This window comes from Amblyomma americanum, chromosome 7 (assembly GCF_052857255.1).
Source record: "Amblyomma americanum isolate KBUSLIRL-KWMA chromosome 7, ASM5285725v1, whole genome shotgun sequence".
Classification (NCBI taxonomy): domain Eukaryota; kingdom Metazoa; phylum Arthropoda; class Arachnida; order Ixodida; family Ixodidae; genus Amblyomma; species Amblyomma americanum.
This window is the reverse complement of record NC_135503.1, coordinates 81,722,320-81,738,058: the sequence shown is the minus strand read 5'-3', so window position 1 is coordinate 81,738,058 and position 15,739 is coordinate 81,722,320. Positions and strand designations below refer to the sequence as shown.

At 45.6% G+C, this 15,739-nt stretch overlaps 1 protein-coding gene across 1 annotated transcript; it reads left to right on the top strand.

The window, feature by feature from the left end:
- Positions 1-3,087: 3,087 nt before the first annotated feature.
- On the top strand, positions 3,088-12,785 carry LOC144097863 (uncharacterized). The gene is made up of 5 exons (XM_077630474.1): positions 3,088-3,222; positions 6,993-7,194; positions 7,836-7,939; positions 10,307-10,509; positions 12,647-12,785. The coding sequence occupies exons 1-5, from the start codon at positions 3,100-3,102 to the stop codon at positions 12,783-12,785; spliced, it is 771 nt and encodes a 256-aa protein (XP_077486600.1). The 5' UTR covers positions 3,088-3,099.
- Positions 12,786-15,739: the final 2,954 nt, after the last annotated feature.

The following is a 15,739-nucleotide window of genomic DNA, read 5'->3' as shown; positions in this document are numbered from 1 at the left end:
AGATCTGCTTGCGCCGTAGATGGAAGTTGATGATCACCACAATGGGCGATGCAGAGAGCGATATTGTGTTGTAGTTTAACACAAGGCCTGATCGGCTCCAGCGACAGCATAGTGCTCTCGTGCAGTGGCCAGCGAAGCTGATCTGTTAGCGCCGCCGTGAAATTGAATCCCATTGGCAGGAATTCAAGCTCAAGGCTTAAGAATAACTAGCAACCATTTATACGCAATGCCTTATTACCTTGGAAGGTCATAATGCCTTATGAATGCTTTATAGAGCTTCGAAGAACGCAAAGAGAATTTTAATTCATGAAAGAGACACCGACTTGAAAAATAGCCAACCAATCAGCTTTGTCCGTTGCCTGCAAGGTATTTACTAAGGTAATCGCTAACAGAGCCAGGCCAACCTTAGACTTTAACCCACCAAATAGTCAGGCATGCTTTCGTAAAGAATATTACACAATAGGTAATATTTACACTATCAATCAGGTGAGAGAGAAATGTGCAGAATATAACCAACCCCTATATATAGCCTTCATTGATTACGAGAAAGCATATGACTCAGTCGAAACCTCAGCAGTCATACAGGCATTGCGGAGTCAGGGTATAGAAGAGCCTTATGTCAAAATACTGGAAGATATATATACTAACTGCACAACTACAATAGTCCTCCATAAAGTCAGCAATAAACTTCCAATAAGAAAGGGCGTCAGGCAAAGAGACACGGTCTCGCTAATGCTATTCACCGCCTGTTTACAGGAGGTATTCCGAGTCCTGAATTGGGAACAGTTTGGTATAAGGGTTAATGGAGAATACCTGAATAATCTGCGATTCGCTGAATACATTGCCTTGCTGAGTCGCACAGGAGATGAACTGCAATTCATGATCAATGAGTTAGACACACAAAGCAGCACGCTGGGTCTAAAACTTAACACGCAAAAACCAAAGAAATGTTCTACATTCCAGAAAGGAACAGCAGTTAACACTTGACAGCGAGGTGCTGGAAGTGGTAAAGAAATACGTCTACTTAATTTTAGGGCAGGTAGTGACAGCTGATCCGGATCATGAGAGGGAAATAACTAGAAGGATAAGAATGAGGCGGAGCGCATATGGCAAGCTCTCAGAACATGAGCAGCAGGTTAACAATATCCCTCAAGTGAAAACTGTACAAGAGCTGTAACATACTGGTACTCACTTATGGGGCAGAAACGTGGAAGCTAACACAAAGGGTTCAGCTTAACTTAAGGACAACGCAGAGAGCCATGGAAAGAAAAATGATCGGCGTAAAGTTAAGAGACCGAGAGCGGGCAAAGTGGGCGAGCGATAAAACGCGGGTTAATGACATCCTAGTAGAAATTATAGTTCAGGAAGAAAAAAGAAATTGGCTCGGGCAGGGCATGTACCGCGAAGGCAAGATAACTGCTGGTCCTTAAGGGTAACCGAGTGGATTCCAATAGAAGGCAAGCGTAGCAGGGTGCGGCAGAAGGTTAGGTGGTCGTATGGGATTAGGAAGTTTGCAGCCATAGGGTGCGCGCAGCTGGCAAAGGACAGGTTTTATTGGAGAGACATGTTAGAGGCCTTTGCCCTGCAGTGGGTTAGTGAGGCTGATGAGTATGATCATGATGATCATCATTCCTTCTGAAGCTGCCCAGCACGCAGAAGGCTGCCGCCAGATTGCACGGTCGCTCACGACAGAAACTCAGAGGCGCTAAAAACACCGCCATAACCAAGATGAGCGTGCAGCTGGTTTCTCGACCTTCTCACTCACGTAGCTGTGGATCCCCTTCAGTACTCCCGGCCTCTTTAAGAAGCTTCTTTTCAAATACCATAGCTGGAACCGCTTCCCAGAGCGCACATCTCCTGTCAACTACTGTAAACTACTGTCATCTCCTGTCAACTGCGATCTGAAGCAATTACTGCCCGTTGTTTACCCTGCGATAAGTGGCCATCTGCAGCTCGCCATTATCTTATCTCTTGGAACCGAGGCCCTCTGCAACTTATCATAGTGAGTGAGTCTCGTGCACTTGAGAACAAGCCTGGGAGGTCGGGTCGAGAATAATGCCATCTTGGCTTTGCGGCAACCAACGCTTCGTCGCGTTTCACGGCGCCATAACGGTACGTGTGTGCTAGTTTTTGCCGCTATTTTGTACTTTGTTTTTCATGCACAATTTGTTAGCTCTGTAGGAATGCACTGCCAGCCATGTAGGTATAATAAGTGGGCTATTTTTGGTAATTGTTGACATGACGAAATCGCGTCGTCGTAGTCCTAGCGGTATGACTTCAAAGCACAGGAGAAGTAAACGGCGAACCTAATTGAGGCATTTTGATGTAATCCACAGAGTCTCCATTCATCTTTTTCACAAATGTAGCGCTTAAGAGACTCATGAAGAGAACAGATACAGGCCGTTATTTCGGTGTGGTATGTGTTACGGGGTCGTACTCAAGAAAAAGCGCGAGTCTGTTTCCTACCTCTTGCTGCCGGCGCATGTGAGAGAGACCTTGATGCCGTCTAAAAACGTGGCAGAGTTCGAGCCTGTCTTGTGGACAATGCTTGGAGAAGACACACGTGCTGGACACCAGGATTTCGGTGCCGGATTTCGGAACTTTATAAGTTCGTGGCTAACTGGCTGGTGTACGGCCAGACGAAATCATTAAACTATTAGAAGCTTGTGTGGTAGGAACGTTATAATGCTATAAATGTTTGTCGAGAATTCGCCACCGTCGTGCAGATGAGGTGTGGCTTGTAGGGTATGTGAATATCAAACCCTCTGCCTTGGACCTTATGCACGTACCGACCGAGAAAGTTAAACGTTTTACGATTGCTTCTTGAATAGAGTGTAGCGGTATACTATAAGAAAGGAAAACAGCTTAAAAAGAGGAATTAGCCAGCAGTCTGTTAGCTGTCACGTAGTCAAAATAGACGAGTTCTCTAGAACAGAAATTTAATGCGCGCCTTTTTTGATGGTGATTGTGGTTCATGACAACTTGACTTTCTTTTTACCTTCTTCACAAATTTTGGCAGGTATAGACTAGGCAAGCACAAAAATAGTGTTGTCGCACCAAAATTGCCTGCACAACACCGATCGGCTTTCAACGGTTACAATGCGGGCCAGTATCGAAGACCATGTTGTGCACTCACCCTATCCAACGGTTGAGATTCCATGCTGCTCCTTCTACGATGCTACTAGAAAAGCGCTTCTCAAGGATCCGGAGAAGCCGGCGCTGGTGAATATATGCCTTCTCTGAGTGTCCTGCATGTGAGAAAGGTGTGCGCAAACTTTCGCACAAAATTACAAGTAAGCCGCACAGAGCACGCTGTGTCGCACTTCGTTGTCGATTGTGAAGATGCCAAAGATGCCTGCATCGGAGGAGAGCACTGAATGAATGTGTGCGTTTATATTCGTTTACAGTGTCGTGGGTTCCTTTAATGCTCCTTTAATTAGACTACGCGTTTTGTTTATCCCTACAGGTGCAAGTCGTATTACGGCGTGAGCCTTTACACAAAAGCCCACCTCGAGCCGTTGTCGCGTCACTGAAGCTCGTCTAAGGTCGTGGATTGAGGCGGCCGAGAAATAAAGATAACAAAGTGATGAGTGGCGACAAGAGAAAAAATTACCCTTGGTTTAGCTTGGTTAAACCTGGTGAGAAGCGAAAGAAACCTTCGACTCTGCGTCGCTGGTCAGACGTACCCCTTGAAGTACTTTCTGCTGTCCCCCCCCCCTCCAAGTAACACTCTTCCGTCGTTTCTCGACGAGTGTCACACGTTCTTCTGTCTCTAAGGCACGGCGTTTCTTCCTAGCCTCATTGAAACGTTGAAGCTTCGCTTTCCGGCGCTCTATCACGGCAGGATGATCTTATTCCTCCATCGCAAAACCTGTTTCTACCCCCACCGGCTCGCCATTGGTATGTATACACAGCCCTGCATTGACGTCACAGATGGTGGCTGCACCTCCGTTGTCAAGCAGAGTACCTATATACATGATTTATGAGCTTGTTTGCTGAAATTCATTTTATATGACGTCATCGTCATAACTGCATCGCAAGTTGTCCCAGCTCTTCATTCTTCGACCTTGACCTTCAAGAGGTTTGGCTGGTGGCCCACAATCTTCGTTTGGCACATATGCGCCACCATGGTCTACGTGACATTGCTTTTACTGTTTGACCTCTAAAGCTTTTAAAGGTCATAAACGGAAGTGCACTAGGCTCTTGAAAACCTGGCGTAGTGAAGCTTTCCCTTCAAAAAGGGAAGAAGCAGGCAGAGAAAATCGAGGGACCGTGTCGTTCCCGGAGAGAGTGAAAGAGGGAATAAACGTACTGATGCCGTCCGCCGCTCGTAAACAGAGCATGTGGAAATACGGCGGGGGACAGCCTTCCGTCTCTGCCGTACTCCCACTCCGCGGATGCAGCGTTCCCGCTCGCTAACCGCGGATGGGCTTCGTGCTCGAGGGACAAAGGGAAGGGACGACACAGCGTTAACACTCATATGGTATTTATTACACTTGCAATTAATACACAGAGCGGGCCAGCTAGCTACAAAACATCAACGAGGCTTTCCTCGGAAGTAGGAGGCAACGTAAGAAGGACTTCCGACTTACCGGCTTGGGCAGGGGCGCGACTTTGGAAGTATCGGCGGAGAGCATTTGTATGCGCCGACAAAGGCGGCCGGGTTTTCCCGTGCGCGCCGCATTCTTGGGGCAAAGCCGTTCCCTGGCATTTGCTGGGAAAGGCAACCAGAGCGCGCGTTGGCTGCACCTGCTTCGCTGCCTGGAACCAGAACTACAGCGGCAAGGCACAACGGATCCCCGTGCGCCTGCCGCGGAACGTGACGAGAACGTGCAGCTGCAACCGCTCGCGACGCTGGCCGGATCCCGAAGAGTCTGTCCGGTCCCGCAGAATTCCGCGTAACCTACGAGATGGCGCTTCCGTCGCCGTCACCCTTTCCCCCATGAGGGAGTCTTCCCTCCTCGCTCAGCCGGGCCTGTCCGTTCCGACGGCCGAAGATGCAGATGGGCCGCATCGAAATGGAGGGGGGAAACAGGTTTCCACAATCATTGAAGGCCATCGGTCTCGTGAGTCGGTTTTATCGGTTCTGTGCGTTGAAAGCATAGGGAGCCTCAGAGTGAAGCAACCACCTCCGCCGCCCCTCGCCGATTTTTCAACTGGGCCGTTGGAAAGTTTAGCCAAATGTTTACTTCCTTGCTCGATATATCGGTCCGTTTATACTTGATTGAGTCACTGGAGAGCACTCGGATGTTCCCACAATTGCTTATTCACGGCTTGCAGTCGAACTGTCTGGCAAGTTTGATGTAGTGAAATAGAGTGTAGCCCAGTGGGCCGGCAGCTCTATGAGCTCGTAAAGCCGCCTTCTAACCCTTTTCTTGTTCCTGGAAACTGGTTAGTCATCAAAGAATTTTATTTCCAATAAATTTTTGATAGCACCTGTATACATCTCATTACTACCTTATGACAGCGTGCGCATAGCATATGCAATTTAACGTACCAGAGTTGCGCATAAGCTATTAGAGACAGCGGATTGGAGGACTCTATATATAATTGTACTACGAGGGGTCTTTCATTGCCCACTGAAACGGAAAAGAACGAGGCGTGTTCACATTTCGCCTCCTCCAGAATCCGCCAACCGAGGTAGAGATTTAATCCGCGTCCTTTGGTTAAGCAGTTTAATTCCTTAACCATTGAGCTACCACGGCGGAACAGTGTGCGTCATCGACGTTAGTGTAACTGTCACAGTTGTTATAGTAACAGTTCCGTGGTTTAACGGAGGTCAGGGCACAAGGAGGCGAACTTAAAAATAAACCGCTTATTAAGGTCAATTTGCATCGCTCAAACAACGAGGCTAGGCGGCAGCGTTGCTGGCTCATTTGATTGAAATTAGTTGTCACGAAGAATAACGGAGCCTCTCGGCCGCGCTTTGTTTAACCACAGATGGTCGGGAGCGAGCACACGCCTTCATGAAAGGTCTCCAACAATGCAGAATAACACCTGCACAATCGGTTTCCTTCGCGAAGGAACGACTTGCGTAGCTAGAACCCGCACAGGATTTCTCGGTCCGTTTGCTGGAGGAGTGCGTGAGAGCACCACGTATGTGAGGTAACAGAAAGGAAAACTAGTTATGAAACTAAACGAAACGCTTCAATGCAATTTGCTTAGATGGCGAGGATTTACTACCGAATCCTCAGCAATGCTGCATACGCGGTATAGTGAAGATCGACACAGGCAGAAATTTGGATCCTCAGCGATTACATCTGAAGAGGCGTACAAAGCATTCATAAAGTACCGCTTTGAAAGGTCTCAACATTGAAATACGAAAATATATCGTCTTTACTTTAAATACCTGAACCGGATTTTTCTCTTGTATGCACTGATATTTGCGTATGTACCCATAAAAAAGTCAGCCTTCCCTTATGTGCTCTTGCCAATGCGTTAGCTGTGATATTTTCGAAGCCGTAATGATGTGCATCACGAGCTAAAGCAAATGCTGACAGTAGTATGAGCAGTTGCTGCTTTTTCTTCCTTTTCTTTTTCTCAGTACATGCAGCTGTCGAGAGCGTGCAGCCTCCACTGCGACAAAGTAGCAAGTCATTGAAAACGTGTAAGATGAGCTGCCGAGAAGGGAAGCGGAAGTGTGACAGAGATATGTGTTACCCATTATGAAGGCTTCGCAATTGAACAGACACCTGCTTTTACTGGGCATCTAAGAGATTGATGAGCTAGTGTCATGGCTGTCAAGATTTTTTTCAATTCATTATTATGTATTAATATCTTTCGTGGTTATTGGCTTACACTTCATCGCCGACTGTAAGGTAGAAAGGTATGTTCCTGGATTTGGCACGGAAAGCAATGCGAAGTGAAGCAGAACAGCCAAGCTAAGCAGTCGTAAAGAAAATGTCAAGTGAATCTGCAATTTTGTGGCATCGGAAAGTTTCGCTCCGTCCGAGCACGACAGCTTCAACACAAATGGAAAAACCGAAACGCAGGCGGATGGAGCCGTCATGGTGACGCGCAGAGAGCTCTTCGTGCTCATGCAACGCTACGCCGTCGGATTCCAGAAGCAAGGGCTGGCGCCTAGCCACAGGGTGTGCGTCCACCTCGGCAACAGCGTCGACAACTTCATCGCAATGTGGGCGTGTGTTTTCGCAGGGGCAAGCGTCATGCTGTCGAAAACGTCACTAACCGACCGTAATTCAACTGCGTTCAAGGCTTTGTGAAGAAGTACTTTTTTCTTTTTGTGTACCTACCATTTCGCCCGTGTATTCACGATGTTAGTTTTGACATGTTGTTTATAAACCTTTGGCGTTTTCCAAAAAACTATGCCCTAGATGATGCGTTTTCCAAAACTTGTTGTGAAACCTTTTACAATGGCTGCCTCAAAACATTCTTAAAACTTAGCTGTGAAGTCACCTGGGTCCACACTACCGCTTGCAATAAAGGTTAAGCGGGTTGACAATTGACAACACGGAATGTCGCTTCCGCTTGAAGTGAATTAGTAGACGAGGATTTGAAGAGTTCCGTTTCTAAACACCCATTCCTACTCCTCGTCGAACGGCAGTCATGTATAACCACGGTACTACTGAGCATGTCCGGCTTGTAGCACTGCGTCCTGCGCAGAAACGGCCGCAAGCTTTCCACCTTTCCTCTGTGAAAATTTCCTTTGCCCCTTCATTTCCAGAAATTTTAAACAACTCCGGCCATGATTTGTAAACCATTTGCATAGTACACGCGACGGCAATTTATATGTTATAGCCATCAGTATCGTAAGGCTCTGATGATATGTGTGAAGCTCTTACCAATATTATTTTTTAATTTTTTGGCGTTTCAAGGCGAGTTACGCTACCAGCTCAGTGACAGCGAAAGCACGCACGTCTTGACCGAGCCACCATTTGCAGAGAAGATGGCCAAGGCAGCAATGTCTTTACACATAAAGGTATGTTGACACAATTCTTGATGACACTGTACGGTAAGTTCTTTTGCCAAAAAAGCGGAACAGATGACTACGCTTCAAGAAATCTTTACTTTGATCCACCAAGTGGCAGTAAAATAAAGCAGGATAGTGTACATAGCTCATTTTTCTGCGTCTCCAATGTCGGGCACTGACAGCTATTAAATTCTTCTGTTTTTAAGAGTTGACACGTTGGTCTGCGCAAAGTTTCCATCCACGTTTTCTCAAGTAATCTTAGATCTATCTAGCTCTAAACTTTTGCGCTCTTACAAAAGGGACCATATCATTTTAAGCTGCTCATTTTCCGTTGTCCATTTGGCGTCCATTCCGTCCTCTGTTAATGGTAACTCTGGTGTCCCCCCGGCTTTCAAGTGTCTGTGGCAAGCGACACGGCCATTGGGTGTTTGCCGGCTGGACCTCACCATTGGCTGCATGCTGCAGCCAATGGCCTTAGTGGCCGTGTGCGGTCGCTCACTGTTCAAAGAGCGCTGCGATGCACATCACCATTGGATGCATATTGCATCCAACTTCAGCCATCGTTAAGGCACTGTCGCCAACCAACCAGGCCGGGTCGCTTGCCACAGACGCGCTTAAGCCGCGGGTATATCTGATGACTACCAACTGCGCACCGAATGGACACAAAAAGGAGTACGGAAAATATACAGCTTACAAAGTGCGACCTCGGCCATCAGTTGTTTTATAACTGTTTTGTTATAACACTAACCTCAACAGTGCTGAATCCTATTTTGTGGAGTCGAATTACAACTTCTTTACCAATCGTGATTAATGTTCCTATGCACACCCTAAGCGAGTTTCAAGCGCCACGAGGCAGTTATTTCCGTTACCGTATTCATTTTTCCAGTAGTAATTCCCACGCCGCATCAACTTGTACTCAGATTGTCTAGAAAGACTTTGTGCACACTCAGAGCCAGAACAAAACTGGAAGAACAGAGTTCAAAGCAGACGTCAGACTTCCTTATCTAAGCGGTCGCCTGAACAATGCGGCGGATAACGATTGTCCGCCCTCGCGCACAGGGCAGACCCTATAGAAGCTCCTATGAGGACTCATATCATGCCGATGTTCCGTCTGTCCTTATATGTACGCAGTAATTTCAGGTACCTATATACCGTCATTTTAATAAGCCGTTGCTTGCAGTTTTAGGGCATCAAACACCAGCAGTAGAAGGAGACCGAGGGATCGAAAGCAGAATATTGTAATTAAAGATAGACCGAGTTTATGTTTGCCTCCGTATAGGATAGCTTTATTAATCTACTATAATAAATGTCTATATATACCCACTATGTGAAAATAATCGATTGCTTGAGGGCAGTCGAACTAGTAGACACATTTTCCGGTTTCGCGCTTACGTACGTCCCTGAAGTCTCCATTTTGGGAGGCGGCCCACCTGCCCACCGCGTCGTGGGCAATTTGCTAGGTCTGTACACATGGTAGGTCTTCACCTGGGCGAAGGCCTTCAGTGTAAATGCCTTCGATAAATACTGCTAGGGCGAAGGCCTTCTGGTAAAGGCTTTTATGGTGAAGACCTTCGTGATAAATGCCTTCCGGGTAAAGAAGATGGTGATGATGAATTTTTTTATGGGGAATGGGCATCTGAGGCCAAAGAGCGCCATGGCACAATATATTTTTGTGTACTCAAGGCAGGGTCAAAGACCCATTTCACAATAAATTCACCCTAAAGAAACCGAACACCAGACCAGGGGAAAGCTTGTTTCCATTGTATCATCGGCGTGTAGCCGGCGGCAATGGATATCGAGCTTCGCACCTTCCGCATGCGAGGTGGATTCTCAGACCACTTCCTTCTGGGTAAAGACCTTTATGATAAAGGTCTTTAGATCAAATGCCTTGTGCACCTAAGGACTTTAAGTGGCCAACATATTTACTGCTACTGCACGACGTTACGTGCTCAGCTGTGCTAAACTAACTGCCTGCATTTTTTGAACAAATATGTAATTTACTTCCAGCATTTATTGGAAACATTGCGCGTAACCGTTGTATTCATTCCATTTCACCAGATCGAAAGCACCTGCTGACTTTCGTTAAAACTTCCCGTTTGCGAAATTTCAGTGTTTTTATTAACCCACAGGAAAGGCACAACAGCGTGAATCAATAACGTGAACAAATTTCTATCAACGTTTTGGAGTTTAATTTTGAGAACTTTTCCCAAGCAATAACGTCGTACTTTTGCGATCTAGACAACATAATTTTGACTTCTCATCTAGTTCTTTAATGAGGAGGACACATTAGAGAAAGAAGACTTAGAAACGGAGATGAGAGCCGGCTATCTGGTCATTTCTCTCACATCAGCCAACTAGATCTCCTCCCACGTACAGGGGCTTTTCGCCACGGGTCCAGCGGAAGGCTTCGTGTCGACGGCTGCATTTCGAGACTTGGACGAAGCTTCATTCCGAGAGGTGCCTATCCCTGACTCACGAAACTGCATACTTGGCATCTGCTACACGTCCGGTACTACGGGCCTGCCCAAGGGTGTCGTCATCACACACTACGGCTTCGTGGCCAACATGGCCTCTGCAGGGTGAGTGCGTAGGCGCTTTTGAACACTTAGGGACAATGCAAGGCAGAAAATCGCGTTGAAAAAAAGGCCTCAACGGTATTAGCAGCGCACAAAATACAGTCTGCTGAACACTGCCCGCCACAACTCTCACTTTTGTAACAACCTTCGGGGAAGCCAAACATAAAACTGAGTAACGAGATAGACGTCCAAGCATAAATAAGTATGAAAGTATAAGCAGAAGTTGACAGCTGTTTTATAATTGACGTGCGTTTACAGGAGCCTGTACGACCTGCTAAAACAAATAAATAACAGCTTTCATCAGCGACGCTGGGCTCGAATATATTATCCTTTACAGAATTAGCGTCAAATAGTTTAGTATAGGTCATAGTTGCTGTTTGAAAAAATGTCAGATAGCATTTCATTCAGGCTGATACAAAAAGCGTGCCCAACTCTACGAGTCGTCGCGTAAAATGCGAAAAAGATCCTGAAAAGCATGTAACGATCACATGTACTATACATGATGAGATGAACAGCAGTTTCTTGAATTGCTGCACTGCACAGTGCTCATGAAATTGCTGTTACTTAAGAAAAACAGCAAGATTTGAAGGTTTATTCAAACGAAATACTATAATCACAAGTGCGCAACAGAGTTAGTACAGTTAGAGCTCCCAAATTAAAACTCCCAGGGGGTCTCCCGTGAGGAATACATGATCATAAGTAAAACAGTTTTGCAGATGTGAGCTGGAAGAAATATATCTAAATTAAAACCATTCAGCACAAATTACTGCATTGAATAAGTTATACTAAAGCTAAATATTGGAGAATCTTTCAACATATAAAATGGCATAGAAAGGCAAAGGCACAAGAGCATGGTAGAGAAAAGAATAGCATCAAACACTGAAGGGCTATGTATGAACGCAGTCATGATAAAAAGGAAAAGGAGGAAAATTGAAATATTCCAAATGAGGAACAATTCTGAACGTTTACTGAAGCAGTGGGAGACTTGATAATGAGAGTAATAAAACCATATAGGTATGGCTTGAGGTTGATTAAGTTGATAATAGGTAGCTTGTTATTAAGGTGGGGAATGCAGGCTGCGAATGCGCTGATTTGGTTTCTAGTGCTAATGAATTCCGAACATTTATGGCAGAAAAGAGCAGTTTGTTTAGCATAGTTCGTGCTCCCTTCCTGTAGTAGCAGATTGTTTCGTTCAGATTACCGGGTATGGAATTATTAGCTATGAAAAATGCTGAGAAACAGAGAAGTTGATTATTATCATTAATGACACGGCAATTTAGTAGGCCTAACCTGCGGTTAAAGAGGAATTCTAACTGGAGAATGTTAACGGAGTAAATAGGTGACGTAGGATCTGGTTGTGGGAAAAAAGATACATTGCGAAGCTCTTGATTGTGAATAGGAGAAATGCATGAAAAATGATATGAATAGTTATTACCCACGATGATGTGCAAAAGTGAAGGCGACTGTTACTGAAAACGTAATACATGTTTAAGAGAACCGAGCGTTGAAAGCAATATCTGGCTTTTCTTAAAACCAATACCCAAAAAAAAAAAATTTCCGCTGAAGAATGTGATGTGTGTAAGTAAATTTTAGATGGCAGTCAAAGTGAGGCGAAGAAATGTAGTGGATTCGGAGGCACGAATGATATCTCCGAGATTAACATGTGAGCTCGTGGTAGCTTGTTTTGATGACGGCGGAATGTCGTGAAAGTGGTTTTTGTGGACTCAAGTGGTTTCAAGTTACATTTGCCCTATGAAAAATATTCTGAATGTCCATGTTTATTCTCTCTATAGGCGCATTAAATTCTTACCTTTGGAGAGAATTCTCCTATCATCCGCACAAAGTACACGTGTTCTGTTTCACCAAATGGATAATTAGTGTATCATAAATGCATCAGTGGAAAGTCTAAATGCGCAACTAATGCACCTGTAAACGAGGACATACACAATTATGAGTAAGGCAACAACCTATCCATATATATTCGCTTTTTGGTGCAAACAAAGTGCCTTTCGCGAATACTTGCAAGTGTACCTGGGTAAAATCATTTATTGCCCGTATGCCCTTCAAATGCTCGTTTTTGAAGCGACGGCTGGTGTAATTTGATGAAATACCTTGCTCAGGACTTTTGGTGGTTTCGCAGGCCCTGCTTTAGCTGGGACGAGTCTGATGTGGCTCTTTCCGCGATGCCACTCATGCACGGTTCGGGCATTCTCATCATCACTTTCGGCGTTCTTCTGGGCACAACTATTGTTATGGAGTCCCTTGGCGCCAGCCTGTAACGAGTCAACGAGCTCATCACAAAGTATAAGGTGCTGCGGCCGCCGACCAATTTAGAACGTTTTTTTCCACAATTATTTATTTTGTGCATTTATATGCGGAGATCCGTAAGCGCAGAGAGAATTATTCCAGTAATGTGCATTTCTGAAACTCGTCATGATATTGGAAAAGATTATGGGAAGAAAAGTAGGGACGGAGCAACGTATGCATCTGATTTAAGAGCATTTATGGGCGGGTTGTCTTCCCAGAAACGAAAAAAATAAATGCCGAGATCCACGGTGGGCTTGCATAAAGGAACAAGGCGTCATTCCGGAAACTTGCAGAGTGAAACACCTTGACCTCGTGGTAGTACTGATTGCTCCTGCGAGCTATGCCAAAATGATTCATAACTCAACCTCACAATTTTCTGTGAACAATTACACTCGCTGCATTGCTCAACGTCTCTTGTGAGTTCTCGCTGTGTCGTGTCCGAATCCATCGATCAACAAGCTGTGCATCGTTCACCAAAATTTACTTCCTTACAATTAGATCCTTCTGCGATGAGAAATGCACAGTTTTCCCGTGAATATAGTGATTTCTTTCTGTGATGCAGTAATAAATTCGCTCAATGTGCTCCTGTAAGGTTGGTAACATTTGGCTTGTAACTGTACTCGCTCTCATTGCTCTGAAATTTTTCACACCTGCTAAGAAGTCTGGTAGCCCATATGCACAAAGTATGTCTGAGTATCAAGATTTGGCTTTCTCGTTTTATTCTAATTAAATCGTGTGCACGACTTTTCGTGAAACATGAGAGGTCTTAGATAAGTAATTAACGTACTATGTCACCGAAGGTTAGCTAAACCTATCTGAGAGAATAATGCTACTGTGCGGGTGGCTGTTGGAAAAGCTAAAGATTTTGTTGTCATCACCGTGCTGTACTGCTAAGTAAGACAATGAATGTGTCTAGCATATCAGGACACCCGCAAATATCTGCAAATAAACTCAGTGGGTTGTTTGTCAGCTGATAGTCGTGTTTGGTCAGTCGATATAGTTAGCGATGTGGCTATGTACATTGATTTTAGTGCTCTACTACTAAAATACCCGATCTCAGATTCTGCCGACGTTTGTCTGTTCAAAGCCTATGGCAGGTGGATGGAAGATAGCCCACTCGACATGGTGGACAGGTACACGTCTTCCCACTGGTTTGTGGTCGACATGCCCGCAGGCTTAATGGTGATCAATGCAAAACACTTCATGGCAACACACTTACGGCGGCGAGTGGGGTTTAGAGCCTGCGGCAGCCGGAACGAATCAGCTTCACTGCCCACTGCATTGCACAACTACGTCAACGCCACTTGAATTCTTTAATGTCCTACATCACCGCTGCTGTGAAAAATCTTTCGCGTTTAACCTCCAGTCCTTGCTCTGTGCTTTAGATGTCGTCTTCACCAACTTCCATCTATGCGCAGTGGATCCAGAACACACCACTATCGAACTGTGCTCTAAACCGAACCTGAAGCTGAAACAGATGCGACAACCGAAGTGCGTGCGAAGCTAGTTCGTATTTGACCTAACCAGGCTAAATCGTCCGTGATTTTTTATGCGCCTTTTTTGTCTCGGAACTACGACAACTCTATAAGGATGCGCTTGTATGAAATAGCAGATCGTTATGTAATGCACGCTACGAACCATAAATATTTTCGCGGTACTGCAGAGCTCCGGAAAGGAATACACTGCAACGCATCTTTTACTTGAAGGAAAAAGACATTTCATGTGTTCAGGATGTGAAATGTATGGTCCTGAACCAACCTGCCTGAATTTCATCCCTGGGCTGCGCAAGGAGTATTTTCACCTGCTCCACACGCCTCACTAGTTAAGTTCACAAACGATGTTTTCCACATTGATTTGCGAAGCTATTGACTAAAATACTAAGCGCCTTATATAGTGCTTTCGGTACAAAAGCGCGTGGAGTATTTTTGCACAGAGCAGAGTTACTGTAGCGGAGAGGTGGCAAGGTAATTTTCTTGGAGAGGATTCACGCACCGAAGTGAGGTCTGGGTTATAGCGGACCACTGTAAAAAAGGGCTGTGGATTAGCCTTTACCGCCTGCGGTTCATTAATAGGCACTGACATCGCACATCACGCGGGTGTTTTTGTTTTATTTCGCCAGCATCGAAGTAGGTCTGGCATGGCCAGCACAGAACCCGTGACCGTGGTATCAGCAGCTGAACGCAAAATCTACTGAGCCGCTGGGGAATGAGATAGGAAAAATAAACTGCATTAGGCAGTCATTAACTTTGTTTCCTTCAATGGCGATCGCCGCTCATAGCGTAGATTTGTACCGGGGGTGATAAAAACTGATGCTGCATTTTAATGGCACAAGTGCCGCTTCGCCGAAAAGCTCTATGATTCAAGGTATTTTTTGTTGACACAAGGTGGTGTCAACGACCAATTCTAAAAACAATTCTCCCCGAAGAAGCACAGCATCAGGCGAGGGGCAAGCTTGTACTCATTGTATCACCGGAGGGTACCCGGCGCCACTGGGGATCAAACCCAAGTGCCTCCCGCATGGGATTTGGATGCCCAAATAGGCTAAAAGTGCGTTATGAAAGGCTAGAAGTTCGTGTTTGGCACTTTTAACGCGAGTGCGTTAAGGATCATTTTCTCCAGACTATCTAGCGTCGTCTTCGTTGGCGCTGTGAGCGAAAATATCTCTGGAGAAGCAACCTAGGTGGACTACGTAGGTCACGTGACATCGTGGAGTCATCCCAACCTGCAAATCCAGATTGTGAGCAAACTAACAACCGTAGCAGGCGGAAGGTAAATTACAGATTTGACGCGAGAAGTTTCTAGGCATGAGCAACCTGTGTCACACAAGCCCTACCGATGGCAGCACTCGCCATAGCAAGGCAGTGCCGCATCGCTTAACCGCTGCACCACTCCTCATGTTGTGGTATAAGGACTCCGAGGGATATAT